A 19,111-nucleotide genomic window follows, 5' to 3' on the forward strand; every position below is an offset into this window, starting at 1 on the left:
CTCTCTCTCTCTCTCTCGCTCTCTCGCTCTCTCGCTCTCTCTCGCTCTCTCTCTCTCTCGCTCTCTCTCGCTCTCTCGCTCTCTCTCGCTCTCTCTCTCGCTCTCTCTCGCTCGCTCTCGCTCTCTCTCTCTCTCTCTCTCTCTCTCGCTCTCTCTCGCTCTCTCTCGCTCTCTCGCTCTCTCTCGCTCTCTCTCTCGCTCTCTCTCGCTCGCTCTCGCTCTCTCTCGCTCTCTCTCTCTCTCTCTCGCTCTCTCTCGCTCTCTCTCGCTCTCTCTCGCTCGCTCTCTCTCTCTCTCGCTCTCTCTCTCTCGCTCTCTCTCTCTCTCTCGCTCCTCATCAGCTGGAACTGAAGACGGTTGAAGCCGAGGAGAGACGCCTCTGGCCTCCGCTGGGGATACATGGATGAGCCTTATGAAGAACAAATGTGTCATTGTTCAACAGATGCCTGTGGTCTGGCTTTGTTTCTTACTCAATTACAGGCTGGGAGCAAATCACAGCAGCTGACAGCATTGAGAAGTGTTTCTTTTGGGGTGTGGGAAGAGAAGTCTTTGGACTTTGAGATGCAGCGATGTGACTGAAAGCAGAGACCGCAGTAAACAGAACGCTGTCTGGGTTTGACAACGAGCTGCTATCGTTTCAAACGCCATCAGCTCAGCAGCCGACGTCTCTTGGTTCTTATCTAAGGAGAGAAGGAGACCGAACAAAAAACGTGTTCCCGTGTTTAGTGGAGGCGATTTTGGTCGATATTTCTTTTACAACATGTCTTCTTTCAGACGAGTTAATAGAAAACATTTATTTCACTCCTTTGTCTGTTTGCGTCTGTAGATTTCTCCTAAATTCACCAAAAGTTACCATTACATAACGCCTCATTTGCATATTTAAACATAACATTCAGGAAACTTGTAATCCAGAAAGTAATTGTGTTAATGTCAGTGATCATCTTGGGTAGTTTCTCTTTGATATCGCTAAGTTGAATTCTAAGTTATTTAAGGAACATAGGCTTCACGATGTGTTTGGCTTTGCCTCACAATCTTTCTGCCGATGTCAGGAGTTTTTGGAGAACACAATACAGTCTTAGAGTGTGACAGTGTGGCATTTGGCAGATAGTGTGTACACACACACACACACACACACACACACACACACTCATCATCACACATACACCCTAACCTCTCCTCCAATTCTCTGACCTCAACCAATACCCCGGCCCCGAAAGCTTCGGGGTTACAGAGGAAAAGGTGTTTGAAACACACACACATCCTGTCTGTGGAAATACAGTTCAGCACACACACACACACACACACACACACACACACACACACACACCTACTGTGTCATATTACACCAGGAGTCGGGCTTATGGGAGGCTTCGGCGCTGTTAGATCTCAAACAGTGGGAAGGATGTAAGTGAGTGCAGAGGGAGCGAGGGAGGTGAGGAGGAGGATGAGGAGCATCCATCAACCTTTATTTTTTTTAACTTCTCCCAGGAAAAAATAATTTGAGCACACACTGGCACAGCGCGTATATCGCTGTATGGGCACAAAACAGGAAGAAGCTGCTGCTCGCTCCCTCCAGAGGAGCCCAACAGAAACCCAGCTTTAACATCCGATAAACGCTCGCAGTGCTTCTTACACTCGTCTTTGTACTCCAGTGTCGCCATTCATTTAATCGTGTGTTTAGAAATGCTACACACCTCCTAATGCAGAGAAACAACAACATTTATCTTACGCAGTGTGTCTCTCTCTGCCGGCATCGAACGCAAACACCGACATCTGATCCGCAGCATCATCAGCCGGCCTGTCTTTGTTCCACAGAAGGGCTGGAGGATGTGAGTCTGGCCTCTTAGAGACAGACACAATGCCAATTAGGCACACAGGCACTCACACTCACACACACACACACACACACACACACACACACACACACACACACACACACACACACACGCACAGAGCGCTGCTGTGGCCCTGCACAATATGTCAGGAGCTGCTGTTTCTCAAATATGAACTGCATGCAGGGTTTCTGCGGAGCAGGAGTTTGGATTACCCACCTTGATTGTGTTTTGCGTTTCTTCGCCCTCACACTCGGACCCTCAGGGGAGAACTCCCGTTGCAGCGGAGCGGCAGGGGAAGGTGGGAGGCTGAGGCTGAGGCTGTGAGAGCACCAGCAGGGTAGCTGGTAGCTGGCATTCCTCTTTTTTTGGGGGGGTTGTTTTGAAGACATTTTCTGCATTGCGTTGGGCCGTTTCATGTTAATCGGATGCGCGTCGATGTAAAACCAAGAGCTGACGGGGAGCGGGAATGATGAGGATGTGCCGGTTGTGAGCGCGTCAGATGGAGCAGTGGTATTGAATTTGTGACGGTGACGCGTTCTCTCCGACACACGCCCACACGGTGACCTCGTGTTGTTCTCGACGGCGGCGCTTGTTGGACGAGTTCATCGGAGGAATTTGGCCACGACGACTTGGAGCGACGACAAAAACATGAGCGTTTAACCGCCTGACACCGACGGGCAGCTGTGAACCTGGTGGGCAACCAGAATAAAAGGGGCGGGGGGGTTTCCACTTGTCTCCTCATTGCTTTTCTGTCGACGGCCTGAATGAAACATTTGTTGTGACTGCTAGCTGTCGCTTGGTTGAACTGGCTAGCTGAAAGGGACATTGGATGAGATAAATCTGCAAAAAGACGGCGTTGGTCCAACTGACAAACTCACCTTCACGTCAACGAGGATGTTCAAACTGGACGATGATTGGAAATCAGTTCAGCAACCATTTAAGATGCGCAATCAACCGTAAACTGGTTGCATAACCGTCTGAGCTACAACCAGAGAGACGAGCGTTGAGATGAAGAAATAGCAAAGTACCCAATATCTGTTGTCCCCCTATTGTGCACTTGAACCCCCCCCCCCCTCCTCACAAATGGTATTTTCTTGTTTAATTTAACAAGAAATGAGTAGTAAATGAAAGCTCAGGCCTCAAATCCCCAACGCGCCCTGTGCTCTGCTCTCCACTCCCCTATGGAAAGGCAATTTGTGAAATTATGTGATAGAGTAATTAGATGGAATTCACCCCCCCGCCTCCCCACTACACACACCCCCTTTTAGATTGTTGCCATGCTAAACTGGAGTGTGTGTGTGTGTGTGTGTGTGTGAGAGAGAGAGTGTGTGTAGGGCAGGGGGGTTGGCATTGAGAGTGTTAGCATCGGTGTTTTAGCCCGTTAGACCGGCACACACACACACACACACACTCTCACACACTCTCTCGCTCCTCCCCTCCTGTTTGTACACAGACGCAGTGTGACGCGGGGCGGCCGTGATCGCAGCTCATAGAAGAAGCCAAACCTCAATGAGCTGCTCTTTTCTCTCTCTCCTCCTTTCTCCTCTTGAAATGTGTAAAACGTAGAGAGTAGAAAACTGGAATGCATAATCCCCCGTTCGTACAGTCAGAGTCTAATTTAACCGCTCGTGTACGAGCCCCCCCCCCCCACTAGAAATGTGTTTTCTTCACAGCAGGCGTTTTTTGTGCAGCAGGCGTTTGAGCAGAAACAGGTGTGAAAAGCAATATAATTTATTTCTGCGCTGGCAGAGGAGGAGCCTCGCTGCTGTGGGCCCTGGGCGGTGGGGGGGGGGGGGCAGGAGGTGATGGATGGACGATAGATATGTGCACGAGTCCCTTATGTCCTCATAGTCTTGCTGGGTATCGTTTTACTGATACTGGTGCTCCACACTGCTCACCGGTTCGGTTCCTTATTGATTCTCTTAAAGACATTTAACGGAGATGAAAATCAACATTTCTTTCATATGTATGTACACAAATCGTTTAAGAAAACTGAGCATTCCTGCAGACTGATGCTCTGCTTGCTGGTCACATGTTGGGACCCTCACCCTGTGTCCTCTCGTCTCACGCTGTACTGAGACCAGACCAGGTCTGGATGGTGTTATCGTACTGGTCCAGTCAACTTGTCCCTAATGTGTTCATCTTACCTCTAACAGTAACGCATCACATTTACATATGATCACATGATCGTGGGCCAGGGCAGCTGACTTGTTATAAAGTGCGTAAGTAGACGATCTGGTGGACGGTGAGTCTAAAAGCACACGACTCGAACCCAGGGGACCGCTGTTCGTGTCCCGAGTGGAGACAGAATTCCGTCCCGTACTTGATGCCACGTCTGCACTTATTTGAAGTCAAACCACAATCTTTTCCGAAACCTAACCGAGTAGTTTTGTTGCCTAAACTCTGCAGGAAAACACAGGATCACTTCTTCATAAAAAATATCCATATGGTCGGTTATGATGAGGAGAAAATGGGGAAGATGACAAAGCTGCTTCTTTGTCTTCGGCACAAGTTAAGCTTCTTATTAAAACATGACTTCAACATCCTCATTGATAGCTGTGAAAAGGAAAGAAGGAAATCATCTGACTTTTCATTTGTTTGTTCATCGACGACAACAAAGACACGATGGATGTCCTGATACTGTAAAGTTATCTCGAGGCCTGCGTCTCCTCAGAGGTCCTCAGAGACGACGGGCCGACGGGTCTGCAGAAAGCCCGGCGTGACACGTGACGAGGAAGAACAAGAGCTCAACCTCAGCGCTCCTCATTCAAACATCTGGGAATGGAAAAGGCTTTGGGCTGTGTGTGTGTGTGTGTGTGTGTGTGTGTGTCTTTGAGGGCTAGGAGTGTGTGTCATGTGTGTGTGTGTGTGTATCTTTGAGGGCTAGGAGTGTGTGTCATGTGTGTGTGTGTGTGTATCTTTGCGGGCTAGGAGTGTGTGTCATGTGTGTGTGTGTGTGTGTGTATCTTTGAGGGCTAGGAGTGTGTGTCGTGTGTGTGTGTGTGTATCTTTGAGGGCTAGGAGTGTGTGTCATGTGTGTGTGTGTGTGTGTGTTTGTGTGTGTGTGTGTGTATCTTTGCGGGCTAGGAGTGTGTGTCATGTGTGTGTGTGTGTGTGTGTATCTTTGAGGGCTAGGAGTGTGTGTCGTGTGTGTGTGTGTGTGTGTGTATCTTTGAGGGCTAGGAGTGTGTGTCATGTGTGTGTGTGTGTGTGTGTTTGTGTGTGTGTGTGTATCTTTGAGGGCTAGGAGTGTGTGTCAAGTGTGTGTGTGTGTGTGTGTATCTTTGAGGGCTAGGAGTGTGTGTCAAGTGTGTGTGTGTGTGTGTGTATCTTTGAGGGCTAGGAGTGTGTGTCATGTGTGTGTGTGTGTGTATCTTTGAGGGCTAGGAGTGTGTGTCATGTGTGTGTGTGTGTGTGTGTGTGTGTGTATCTTTGAGGGCTAGGAGTGTGTGTCATGTGTGTGTTTGTGTGTGTGTGTGTGTATCTTTGAGGGCTAGGAGTGTGTGTCAAGTGTGTGTGTGTGTGTGTGTATCTTTGAGGGCTAGGAGTGTGTGTCATGTGTGTGTGTGTGTGTGTGTTTGTGTGTGTGTGTGTGTATCTTTGAGGGCTAGGAGTGTGTGTCAAGTGTGTGTGTGTGTGTGTGTGTATCTTTGAGGGCTAGGAGTGTGTGTCAAGTGTGTGTGTGTGTGTGTGTATCTTTGAGGGCTAGGAGTGTGTGTGTGTGTGTATCTTTGAGGGCTAGGAGTGTGTGTCATGTGTGTGTGTGTGTGTGTGTATCTTTGAGGGCTAGGAGTGTGTGTCAAGTGTGTGTGTGTGTGTGTGTATCTTTGAGGGCTAGGAGTGTGTGTCAAGTGTGTGTGTGTGTGTGTGTGTATCTTTGAGGGCTAGGAGTGTGTGTCATGTGTGTGTGTGTGTGTGTGTGTATCTTTGAGGGCTAGGAGTGTGTGTCATGTGTGTGTGTGTGTGTGTGTGTGTATCTTTGAGGGCTAGGAGTGTGTGTCAAGTGTGTGTGTGTGTGTGTGTATCTTTGAGGGCTAGGAGTGTGTGTCATGTGTGTGTGTGTGTGTGTGTGTGTGTATCTTTGAGGGCTAGGAGTGTGTGTCATGTGTGTGTGTGTGTGTGTGTGTGTGTGTATCTTTGAGGGCTAGGAGTGTGTGTCATGTGTGTGTGTGTGTGTGTGTGTGTGTGTGTGTGTGTGTGTATATTTGAGGGCTAGGAGTGTGTGTCATGTGTGTGTGTGTGTGTTTTGCACGAGGGCATTTGGAGGTAAAGACTTGTACGTACCGATCGCAGGAGTGGTTGGTGTCAGAGAGGAGGCAGCTGAGTCAACCTGCCCACCCCCACAACACACACACACACACACACACACACACACTCGTACTGTGCCCCAACCCCCCACATTACCCCACACCTTGTAATGAAAACATCATCAATTATCCCTCTTGACAGGCCCCAGGGACCGAAGGCAGACAGCTCTCTTTGGGGGCTTCTCTTTGTGGACTGACCCTCTCTCTCTCGCTCTCACACACACACACACACACACACACACACACTCACACATACAACTCACACACTTTCATGAGCATGCATGTTTTTCAGTTTTTTTTTGTGTATTATAAGCTGATGAAATGTCTCCTCTAGGAGGTAGATAAGACTGGTACATGTGGTGTGTGTGTGTGCGTGTGTGTGTGTGCGCGTGTGGGTGTGTGCGTGTGTGCGTGCGTGTGTGTGTGTGTGTGTGTGTGTGGGTGTTGGGGCAGTCCGGACACAGACTCGTGAAAAGGCCATCTGTTTGATGATTGATGGACGGGATGATGGATGGAGCGATACAGTAGACGGGTACTGACACATGGCAGATGTTGGCCTTTCTTAGTTTGTGGTAATCTCGACATTTAATCGATCAAATGCTTACAAAAACTGTAATTATTTAGTTTCCCCTACCTCTGTGTAGGTTATGTTCCTTACTTCAGACTTCCCACCTTCATGCATTTCACAAGTCTGGGCTTTCAGTGGCCGAGTTTCCATCCTGCCGTGAATCTGATTCTGGGGAGAAGAGAAAACACTGCATACTCCACATTTCTTTAGATTAACTTTGTATAAATATTAAATTCTAATACGCTGAGTCTGAGGGTTTCCTCCCAAAGCTCTTTCTGTGGAAGTCACATTTCTTTTTAAAGATCTTGGTCACATGGAAATAATTCTCTTAACTTGCTTTACGTATTATTTAAGTTTAAACCAAACGTCTACTTACTCAACACCACAGAAGAAGAATGTGACTTCTTGTTGCTCTGAACGTTTTCTATACCAAAGGAGAAAAAGGTCCATCTTAAAGTCGACTCTTTTCTTTTCAAATTCAAACAATGAGTTGAAATAAAACACTGAGAATATAAATGAACAGCAGCAGATAGTTTCTGTCGACCCTGTACTTCAACTCTCTCCTCTTGTATGGTTTCACTCCATTTAAAAGCCCTCAGGGGCCGTTCGCTTTTAATTCATGCCACCTTTGAACTTTTCCAAAATGTCTGCCATAGATCTAGGCCAAAAGCAAGCCTGTGTGTGTGTGTGTGTGTGTGTGTGTGTGTGTGTGTGTGTGTGTGTGTGTGTGTGTGTGTGTGTGTGTGTGTGTGTGTGTGTGTGTGTGTGTGTGTGTGTGTGTGTGTGTGTGTGTGTGTGTGTGTGTGTGTGCGCGTGTGTGTGTGTGTGTGTGTGTGTGTGTGTGTGTGTGTGCGTGCGTGCGTGCGTGCGTGCGTGCGTGCGTGCGTGTGTGTGTGTGTGTGTGAGATCTGGCCTCAGTCAGGGGGCGGGTTGCTGTGTTTCCTTGAGAACGTGAGAACTTTACAGACCCTCAAGGTCGGCCGGTAGCACTGGAGGAGATCACCAATCGCAAGAGATCTAACAGGGCTCCACACGCACACACACACGCACGCACACACACACACGCACGCACGCACACGCACACACGCACGCACGCACGCACGCACACGCACGTTCATGTTCAGCTCATGCTTAAATTAGTTTCTGTTTTTACTGGTTCTATCCTCACTATGCCAGTGATGTGTTTTAAAATGAGATATGTTGGAATGATTAAACATCCAGGTCAGAGAATATTTTATTTCACTCAATATCCTCTTCACCCCCCCCCCCCCCCCCAAAACCCTCATACAATTTCATCGTTGGGAAACTATGAAACAGTTCAGTGTGTGGTTTCATTGTGGTACGTCTGAGTGATTGATGGCTTCATGCTGAAGCTGTGTTTCACACAAGCTCTATTTTTCATTATCGGCTGGATGTGATACGTGTGTGTGTGTGTGTGTGTGTGTGTGTGTGTGTGTGTGTGTGTGTGTGTGTGTGTGTGTGTGTGTGTGTGTGCGTGCGTGTGCGTGTGTGTGTGTTCAGAGTGGACAAAGGCCCAATAACTCGGATGTGTGAAATCGTCCTTGGTTTGGTACCCACCAATCAGTTTTACGACGATTTGGCAAATCCGACGAAGAGCCTCACACTCTGCAAACGCACACACACACACACACACACACACACACACACACAGCAGTGATGTCAGGGCCTGGGTGGGGTGTGGAGTTCCCCACCATCACTGTGGTATTTATTGGAGGGTGAGTGGCAAGTTGACGTGTTGAAGACTCGGGCGGGGGTGGGGGGGGGTCTGTGGTTAGCCTGGAATGATTCTCTCCAACGCTGACAGATTAGCGATGCTAGCACTTTAGCCTCCCACTCTCCAACAAATGTGCTGTTTTGAACTCCTTTCAGTTGAAACTTTAGGCAGCGAAAACGTTCACCACCTTTCAAGAAGACGTAAGTTCAGCATGCTTCTGTGCGTTCAGCCGGCAGATGTATTAAATCTGCTGAGTGTGAAATCACATTAGCGCTAGCTGTTAGCCATTATCCATTAGGCTGTGTGTGGTGATCCAGAGGATTGTGGGATATTTTCTGGCTGCAGTCAGCAGCTCAATACCTTTTACTTACAGCAACTGCAGCAGCCTGGCCTAGATACATTGTGTGTGTGTGTGCGCGTGTGATTGCATATGCAGTTGTGCTATTATTTGTGCGTGTCAGCGTCTCGTCATGAGTGCTGTGTGTGAGTGCGTGCACGCTCTCTCTCACGCTCGGTGGATCCTGTGGCTTCGCCGTCGTGGTAATCAGTTTGCGCGTCGGCTGAACTAATTTATCAATTCAGTTCCTCCCACTTGTCTCCTCCCCCATGCGTGAACCCTACTCTCTCCCCCCCCCCATCTGCACTCGGTCTCCCCCCTCAGACAAGACACTTCTTTCTGAAAAAACCCACAAGGGTTTCCTATCTTTTATGCATGCCTCCTGCTTCCTCTCCTCTCTTCCTCCACTGTTCCCTCTCAGTCAATCTCCCTCTAATGTACAGCTGCCTTGCATTTTAATGGCCTCGAACCACGATATCACGGTAATGTCGCCGCACTCGTGCTGTTTCAAAGGCGGTGGGAAAGAGCTGTGATTTATCGATGAGATCTCTTGTGATATCTGTCCATAACTCATCATCGTTACACCTGCTTGTCTCGTCGTCTCATGATTGAAGTTTCTTTGTGCATAAAAGCACGAGCGAGTTGTGGCGATGCAGGCGGCATCGAGCCTGTGGCCCACAGGGCTGGTTGTGTGTTTGCACCTGGTCGGCTGACCCGAGGTGCCCCCGCGGAGGAATCGGAGCTACTGAACCAGGTGGTGAATGCAGACGGGCAATAACTCACGGTGGAGGAGTCGGAGAGGACGCTCACTTCCTCTCAAACATATCCTCTTCTCTTTATCAATTCCTCTGTCTTCCATCGCACTCGTTTCCTTCAGCTTCTCCCTCCCTCCCTCTCTAAAGGCGGGGGGGGGGGGAGTGAACAGGGCTGAGGGCACTGCTCACTTGTTTGTTACGACAGATTAAGTCATTGATTTGTAAAAGTGGTGCACTGATGGAGAAGGCCCTCCTCCTCCGACGCTGAGGACGAGGAGAGGGGGAGAGAGGAGGCGGGAGAAAAAATGAAAGCGGAGGAGAAAAAGGGGAGTTAAGTAGAGGTGGGAGAAAAGGAGGCAGCGTGTGATCGTTAAGAGGAATTCTAAATATAGAATAAGAGGGACGGAGGGGGAGGAGGCTTCCTCTTTCATTACATTCCCGTCATTTAGCAGACGCTTTCATCACAATTCAGATTCTATCACATTCATACACCGCAGGCTCAGCTACGTGCCTTGCTCAAGGACACATCGACGTGCGACTAGCGGAGCCGGGGAATCGAACCGCCGATCCTCTGATTGAAGGACGGCCCTGCTCTCCACTGAGCTGCAGTCGCCCACATGCGTCCTCTTTACTTCTTACACGTGCCGCTCCAAAGAGCAGAAGGGAGCAATTGTGAAGTTACCTAGATTCAGCATCCCCCCCCCCCCCCCCCCCAGCCCTGGTTCGCCTCACCCCCCTCGGGGGCCAACGGTGAGTTTCTAATTAAAACGTCGGGGGCAAAGGGGTAATTATGATAATAACATAATAATATCGTCTGGGTTATTAGAACGTTTTGCGGTCCCCAAATTGCTTCCTGGGAGAGATCAGATTGCGGCGGCGTTACGTAAAGTCAAATTTCCTTGAAAGTCAGGTGGAATGAAACGGATCCCCCCCCCCCCCCCCACTGGCTGATTCCCTCTTGTATGTCGGAGTCTAAAAAAAGCCCTTTACTTTCTCATCACAGAGACCCCCCCCCCCCCCCCCCCCGCTTACCTTTAAGCTCAGTTTAGTCACACGACGTAGTGCGCTTAGGACGCCGTTAGTTTACTCGTTTGTTCTGTTGCAGCACTTTGTCTCTCCGCCGCGTAACGAGCTCCGTGTTCTGCAGCCGTGCGCAACGAGAGAACATTTGTTTTTTTAAGCTCCGGGATCAGCGTAGCTCCGAGGGAGCTAGCATGCTGTTGCTTGGAGCGGCTTCCCGCTGTTTTTTGTTCTTTTCTCTCTCAGCTTTCTGTGCTACCTGACTGGGATGAGGCTTTGTGGAGCCGCTCGGCGTGGTGTGAGCACCGATTGCTTTGGAGTGCCTCCCCTCGCTCAAATAGGCAGTAATTACGGGGCTTAAATAGGTTTAGTGGTCCAGCAAACTACATAATCACCCCCTGAATTCGCCCCAGCTCATCAGCCTCAGTCCAACGAGCAGCGCTTACCACTAGCACAAGCTAGCATGTTGCACCCCCCCCCCCACTTTTCCCTTTATTGCACAGAGGGAAGCGCACCAGCAGGTGTTGTGCACCATCCGGCGCCCCCTCCCTCCATACATGTAGCCTCCCCTGAGCTGGAATGGGAGGACTAATGAAGCACGCCCTCGCTGTGGGTGAAAACAAGCAGCCGCCACACATACAGCACACGGCGTGAGGCGCTCTTCCTTCAGTGTCAACAGACCTCAACCTTTACATTCTCACAACCAGACTTGGTCATGTGCATACATGCTGTGAGCGTCAGTGTACACACACACACACACGCTGTATGCTGGAGACCCACCCAATGTAAAGCACGCGGATTCACACCCTTCATGTGCAATTAGAGGTTTTTTTAGAAAAGCGATGAATGTTAATCATCAGTGATCAGTGAAGAATAATCCTGTACATTGTCTAATCCACTTTGTTCTCGGGCTTTAATGACATACTTTTCACCCTTTGCCTCACCAGCTAACGAGATTTATCTCATTCCCATCGGCAACAGTGCTGCCAGATTTGCCTAAATCAACAAAAGCTGTGTTTTTGTTGTGTTTTTTTGAGACGGGGAAATGCTCATTAATGAATAAAAAGCCCAAGAACATCTGTTTTCTTCTTCTTTATCTCCAGAAGAGATGGAGAGATTTGAGAGCAGTTTCTTTGCAGTGTCTGGTGCACATAGCGGCGGCGATGAATTATTCATGGTACAAGCTTTGAGTTGTGTTACCGTAGTCCACGCCGTAAAAGAGGCTGTTTCTGCTTTCTTCTGTTGTTTTGCTGCTCAAAGACGAGGCCGTTGGTTTCGTGCACAGGGCCTCTCAAACTCTCGTGCTGCAGTTGGTTCATTTTGAGATCTGTTTTTGTTGTTTTCATCGGAGCAGCCGAATCAGAGGAAATTAGGTTAAGGGTGCTGTGTTTTTGTTTGTTTCTGTTGTTGTTTTGTTCGCTCTCACTCCCCCTTCTTCCTTTAATCCCCCCTTTCTCCAGAGCCAGCTTTGTTGCTGGTCCCTGCTCCCTAATGAAGTCAAAGGGATGTCAGTCGATGCCACCTACACAGAAAGGAATTTGAAATGGCGTACAGTAGCTCACACACACACACACACACACACACACACACACACACACACACACTCAGAGGATGAAACTTCCACTGATTGAGTTTTTTCTAAATGGGACGCTTCTTGCATGAGCTACAACAGACTTCGAGTTTGGAACGCTTGTTTTACAGTCTGCTTGTGCTCAGGGTTCTGGGCATTTGTTGTTCGCATTGCAATGTGCTCGCCTCCCCAAATATTTAAGGTAATCTCAGACACGTCTGGCAGCAGCACGGCTACACTTCCAGTAAACTCGGTGTGTGTGTGTGTGTTTGTGTTTGTGTGTGTGAGAGAGACAGTTTGGTGTGATACTCTGATGCCCTTCGAGCCAAAAAGGCCCCCGGATTAGCCGTCAGGCATTCCTGATGGGCAGCTCTGTTTCCAGGGAGATCTGACCTGGGAGCAGTGAGGGGAGCTGGCCCTGGCTCCCACTGTTACCTCAGCTGACACCTGAATAATAACAGACAGAACACTAAATCCTGTGCTGGCATTCGTTGCATTTATTTTCTTGGCATCCTCGTGGCGAACCCAAAGCATCTGCTGGTGAAGTAAGCTCACCGATACACCATTGACCATCCACAGACTGTGCAGTGTCACGGCCTCTGTTTGAAGCCCGTCACGTGACTGTGGCAACATATGATTTTTTTTTTTTATTCCTCCCTCCATCCTGTTTGATGGTCGCAGTTTTCTGAAGCTAACGTGGCGAGCTGGTCTTTTTAATGGGAAGCACGGCTTTAAATAGAAATATATGATAAGACCGTAAGATTCACGGCCAGAGGAGGAACAGGACTGAGCGGACTGCGGTGCATCGGAGGAACAGATGGAATCACACGTTACCATGTAACACGTGTGTAAGATTAGCATATTTAAATAAGTTATTTATTGCTGAGGTAATATGAGTCTAGTAGGAGAATTCTTTCAAAAAAGAAAAATGTGTAAAAGCTGAATTTCTGAGAGAGAGAGAAGACAACTGGTTTTGCTGAGAAGGCGATATGAAGAGAACAGCAGCGAGATCAAAGACATTTCTTAAAAGCCCTCCCTTGTGACTCTGACCCCCCCCCCCCCTCTCTGAGAGACCAACGTGAGGCTTCATACAGTTTACAAGTCACACACACATAAGAATCAGGGAGCCGTGACCTTTGGGAAGTTTATACTTCTTCATGTCTGCAGAGGTTTCCTCGGGGTGATCTCTCGCTGCTGCAGATGAGAGCAAAGACACAGTAGAGGTCCAGAGGTTCAGTCCACACAATGTGCCCCATGCGTCTCCTCAAAGTCACCCTGAGCGCAGAGAGCTGCTCTCGTGTCGGCAGCCGCTCCAGCTTCAGGTTTCTGGAACTGAAACGAGAATCTGAATCATAGCGGTGCAGCTAGCGGGAGGCTAAGCTCAGCTAACTTAAGTCCGCTTCTTCCTCCCGCTGACGTCCACACAAGATGAGATTAAATAAAGCAAATGACCAACAGAATGTATTCTGCAGAGTCTAGAACGAACTGTTTTTCCTGCACAGCTGAACAAAGTGCCGTTGATGCTGGAAAGGAGCGTGAATAACTCCGCTGCACAAAGCAAAGTCCCGCAACCCCCTGAAACCGGGTCCGCGACGAACCACCAGTTGAGCATCACTGGTCTGCAGGATGGTGACGAGCGGTGAACAGCTGTTTGTGTGGCGTGTCTTCCGTCTCTTCCCGTTTCCTTCGCCTACATTCCCCTGGGTCCTAAGCCCCTCCCTGTACAGCTTCTTATCGCCCTCTTTGCACCAACGTACATTCATAACAAATACCACGCATATTACGGTAATCAGCGTTATTATGTGTCAAACTCTATCGGTGCGTCTCCGGTCTGTCTGTGTTCCTCCTGCATCGCTCTGTTCTGTTCTTTAATGGAACGTTACTGGAGCGACGGAGCCTCTCGGCTGTTAGCAGACTGTTGTGCTAGCAAGCAGGCTCGCTCGCGAGCTGTACCCAGCATGCAGTTCGGCGGTGAAATTTTATAAATGTACAATTATTAGTGTTACAAATTGTTTGTGTCACAGACTGTTGTGTGCTGTGGTGGTTTTCTCTGTTGAAGAGAGTGAGTTGTGGGTTGTTAATATAAAGTTATGACCATGACTAGAGTTCCCGCTCAATACATATAAGACAACGAGCGCTGACTTCAGCGCGAACAATACATTCAGCTGCCTGTTGAAGACAGACAGCAGGAGTTTCAGCTGTGCACCGGTATGATGGTGTGTGAAGAATTCATATCACACGGGAAATTAAAACCGGTATACCGCCCAGCCCTCGTCTTTATTTTAGTTTGGACAATTTTGTACCAATATTTGACGGGCCGGATTAAAAAGCCCAACGGCCGCATACGGCCCGCGGGCCGTAGTTTGCCCGTGCCTGGTCTAGAGCATGATGCAGCTTTATTCCAAGTAATTCATCAAACACATTAATGTGATCACTGTTTCTGTAGCACGGCTCAAAGCGCCCGCACCAGAATAGCTTCCTCCCGGGTTAGACGTGGGGGGGAGTGGGGGGGAGTAACGAGGGGTCTCGCAGAATATTCATGCTGTTATCTCTTTCTTTTTTTAACCCCTGGGGCTCCAGATATCCATTTCCATGTCTCCTCCTCCTGCCTCCTTCTTCCCTCTTCCTCTCCTTCCTCCTCCTCGTCTATCTATCCGCTCTCTTGTTCTTGTGTGAGGAGGGTCAGAGAGGAAGCCGGTCAGACAGGGAGGGATGTTACTGATGCTCTGTTACTCACCCACACACACACACACACACACACACACACATATGACCAGGCACAGCTGAACTCGTAGCTCAAATGAGAACAAACACACACACACACACACACACACACACACACACTCTGTGCAGAGATGCAAACACACACCAGAGAAAAACATCTTTGACTCAAATGGACACAGACAACACTGCATGCACTCTCACACAAACACACACACACACACACACAGCCCCTCCTGGCACCCACATGCTTGGAGTGCAGCACAGAGCAGGGTGGAAAATCTCATGAAAGGAGTTGTATATTTGGAGAAGACATATCATTAAGATAGGCGGGAGGGACGAGGGGAAGGGAGGGAAGGATGCGCAGAAACTTTCCATCTGCTCTTTTAAAGAACATGTTATTGCTTTGCTCACTAGAGGCCTTCCTCTCTCTCTCTCTCTCTCTCTCTCTCCCTCTCAACCCGCTGAACCGCTGCCAAAGGCCGTTAAGACACCAGAATCACTCACAGACAATATTAAAACTGGGCGACTTGTTGCTGAGCGAGGAAACTAAATCACAGTGTTTTGACAGATAGGAGCTAATTTTTGCGGTTTAGAGGAGAGAGGAAAAGGGAGGAGAGAAAGAGTTTTTGGGTTCTGGCTTTGAGGCCGTCTCTTCCTGGTAACTCGTACCATCGAGCGTGTGTTGTGCACGTGGAGGAGGTTATTGCAGATCCTTCACCGTGTAAAACAACAAGTCGACGCTAGATGTACTCGCATTAATGTGTGAACAGCATTCTCACGTCACAGCGGCCGCAGGAGGAGCTCATCCTGACTTTAGGTGCAGTTGGCTGTTTTTTTCCTGTCATTTACTTCCGTACTTGAGTAAATCTACTCGGTTACAACGTGTTGAACGGAGCACACTCGTGCAACCAAAAGCTGCTCTCCCAACGCCGGCTTCTTCAGATTGCGTGCCGTGCGTGCATGCGTGCGTGCGTGTGCGTGCGTGTGCGCGTGCGTGCGTGTGCGTGTGAGTGCGTGTGCGTGCGTGTGTGTGTGCGTGTGTGTGTGTGTGTGTGTGTGCGTGTGTGTGTGTGTGTGTGCGTGCGTGTGTGTGTGTGTGCGTGCGTGTGTGTGTGTGTGTGCGTGCGTGTGTGTGTGCGTGCGTGTGTGTGTGCGTGCGTGTGCGTGTGTGTGTGTAGGGGACAGCTAGAGGGAGGGAAAGCAGTGGAACAGGGTGTGTTTGTGCTGTTACTGTGTCCCCTGGCGTGGACACGTTATTCACATGATGAGCTTCAATATGACTGTGTGTGTGTGTGTGTGTGTGTGTGTGTGTGTGTGTGTGTGTGTGTGTGTGTGTGTGTGTGTGTGTGTGTGTGTGTGTGTGTGTGTGTGTGTGTGTGTGTGTGTGCGTGTGTAAAGTGCTCAATGCGTCAACACATCAGATGACACAAGCCCTAAAGAATAATGTTTTCTCACTTTTTTACACACGCGGAAAGGCGAGTGTCACCCCAGATCTGCGGTTATTTTAATTCTGATATCTGATCAGACGGCAGTGGAGGATACTTACACACACACACACACACACACACACACACAGACAGACACCGTATATGAATGAACGGACTGTTCACACACACACAACTAGTTGGAGGAAAGAAGTGGACACAGATTTGGCCAGAGGCGACAATGCAATTATAACTTAGCGCATGAAATTAGCCTCCTTGTGTTCTCATTCCCCACAACCAATCACATGGACACGGGAGCGAAGAGAGGGAAGTCTCCTCTGCTCTCTCTCTGCTGCTCGTCCCAGTGTTCAACACAATCCTCTTCATTATGCGCTGAGGAAGCTGCTGGCGCCGCACTCATTTTGCACGTCTGACTGTCAAGTGTGTGTGTTCTTGTTAGAAATAGCAGATGCATTGTACAGTAGCCGCATGTGTGGCGCCTATTGTCCGTCACCATAACACGGAAGGATAACCGCTGGAGCGTCGGGGTGGCTGCTCCCGTCACGATCAGCTTTACGGAGCAGGAATCTGACTTCTCACCTGTTTCACCTGCACAGAAATATGAATAAGAGCTGAACAGACAGGAACAACAGAGCTGAAGGATATGCTTATATATACATATTATACATATGTGTATATTAAGCAGCAATGACCAACACAAAAACACAAGTCACGTGTTCTGTAAGTTACAAACATTTAAATTAGAGCAAAGAGATAAATAGTGAATCGATGTTCTTTACGATTATGCACAGTTATTAATTACACTGTACAGCGTGTGGGATTTATGTAGACAGTGACATTTGTATTTTAATTGTAAAATCTGTAAATCGACCTGTAGAATGGTGATGTGTAACGGCGGCGCTGGATGTTTCTGGTGTCGGCGTCTTTGACTGATGACTGATGAGTCAGCTGTTCCTCAGGACAGGAAAGAGAGAACTTCTCGTCCAGGGACGACTGTAAGAACAGAGAGAGACGAGGACGGGGACTTCCTGGTTTTGATGTTTTTATTGTTTTTAATATAACATCAAAACTCCCTGTTGTCCAGAGTTTGCTGTCTGCTTGTGTCTTCTTCTCTTCTCTCTTTCTCTGCGTGTCCTTTTAGAACAAACACAGTTTCCAGTCAGCGCTCTGCTCCCTCCAACAATCGATTCTCTCCCCCGCTCCTCCCTTCCTGCTCTCCCCCTCTTTTATGGCCTGTGTCCAGCACAGTCCATGTCTTGTCTCAGTCATGAACAGCACATTGTCCTCCACAGACAAGGCAACTGTGATACCCCCCCCCCACACACACACACACACACACACACTCTAATATAAATCAACACACTCCCCGAGTTCACATTCTTCCAATGTCTTCCTTCTATATATTTAAACAGGTGGCTCGACTTCAACTGCTCCCGAGTTCGTTCGGATCGTCTTTAGGACGATCCAGCTGTTGTCTCTCATTCATGGAGTCGTTCAGCAAGTTCAGACGTTATAAAAATGGCCGTTTGGTCGTCTCGGTGTTCACAGTGATTTACATCAGAGGAATGAAACATCGGCCCGTCCTCTCACTGGCAGAGAGTTTGAGATTTGAGATTTAAAAGACTGAAAAGTGGATTCAATCTTTGAGGAGTGATTTTAAAGTTCTCATCTTGACGAGGCACCGTCACACACAGTCTGACTCCAGATCAGCACCATCACCAGACTCTTCCAAGGACTCTAGCACCTCTGGCCCAAAACTAAGAAACACATCAGCGCTGCTTGTATTTAATCTGTGTTCTTGTTGTCATTATTCGATGCCGTGAGGTCATTCCTGTTCCTGTGTGAAGCTGCTGTTGAAAACCTAGAATGCTTTCTGCGCTTCAGGCTTCTCACAATCAGTGCGATTGAACCTCCGGCGAGCTCACAGTTGTGTTTCTGTGCAAACAATAAGAATAAAAAGGCAAACAGCAGCAGCAGACGGGAGCTTTCACGTCCTCCCGTCTGTATTCCTGTCGGGTTCGCGTCACATATTCCTCGCTCACTGATTACATATGCAGCGGGGGGGCGGCGACGCGAATATATTTGTGTAAGAGGCTGCCTAATTACCAGAGCTGGTTCTCCACTTCACTTCACTTTCTAATTGGCTTGCCTTTTTGGCTGCCATTAATTACAAGATTTCATATTCCATTAATGATGGTGGAGGTGGTGGTGGGGGGGTAACGTGCACACGCTCACACACACACACACACACATCCAGATACACACACTCATACTGACACCTACAAGGCCAACGAGCACACATCTCATTTCCTCCCTCTCATTACGCTGTGTGTGTGTGTGTGTGTGTGTGTGTGTAACCTGTGCCCTAACAACAAGTCTTTATGTACTGAAAGGAACATCAAACCTTCTTCAACAGCTTCATTAAACAATCAGCGGTCAGCCTTTTCTCAAAGTCTGTCTCTGTCTCCTGCAGCATCCCTACCCGTCAGAAGAACAGAAGAAGCAGCTGGCGCAAGACACCGGCCTCACCATCCTGCAAGTGAACAACTGGTGAGTCTTTGCAGAGTTTACCTGCAGTCGATTTTCAGCGGGGGGGGGGGGGTGTGCAGCCTCGGGCGATCTAAGTTCTTAATGATCGGAATTAATGCCTGCGCTCCACCCACAGAAACACACACACACACACACACACACACACACACTCACACGCACTCACACACCGCTTACCGAGTCGTCCTCACCCCGATCAATCCGTCTAAAGAGAAACGGCCCAAACATGAGCGGTCCGTGTTCATTAAGAGTCAAACTACCGTCTGAA

At 48.8% G+C, this 19,111-nt stretch overlaps 1 protein-coding gene across 1 annotated transcript in view; it reads left to right on the plus strand.

Moving 5' to 3' along the window:
- Nucleotides 1-18,846, plus strand: part of LOC306797537 (homeobox protein Meis1-like) — a gene marked incomplete at its 3' end in the record, with an annotated part of 31,549 nt that extends 12,703 nt beyond the window's left edge. Inside the window, exon 7 of the mRNA XM_079297458.1 lies at nucleotides 18,770-18,846. Within this exon, the coding sequence (XP_079153584.1) occupies nucleotides 18,770-18,846 (77 nt within the window). The remainder of the gene's footprint in view (nucleotides 1-18,769) is intronic.
- Between the last annotated feature and the right edge of the window lie 265 nt (nucleotides 18,847-19,111).

This window comes from Melanostigma gelatinosum (assembly GCF_949748355.1).
Source record: "Melanostigma gelatinosum genome assembly, contig: scaffold_198, whole genome shotgun sequence".
In the NCBI taxonomy this organism is placed as follows: Eukaryota; Metazoa; Chordata; class Actinopteri; order Perciformes; family Zoarcidae; genus Melanostigma; species Melanostigma gelatinosum.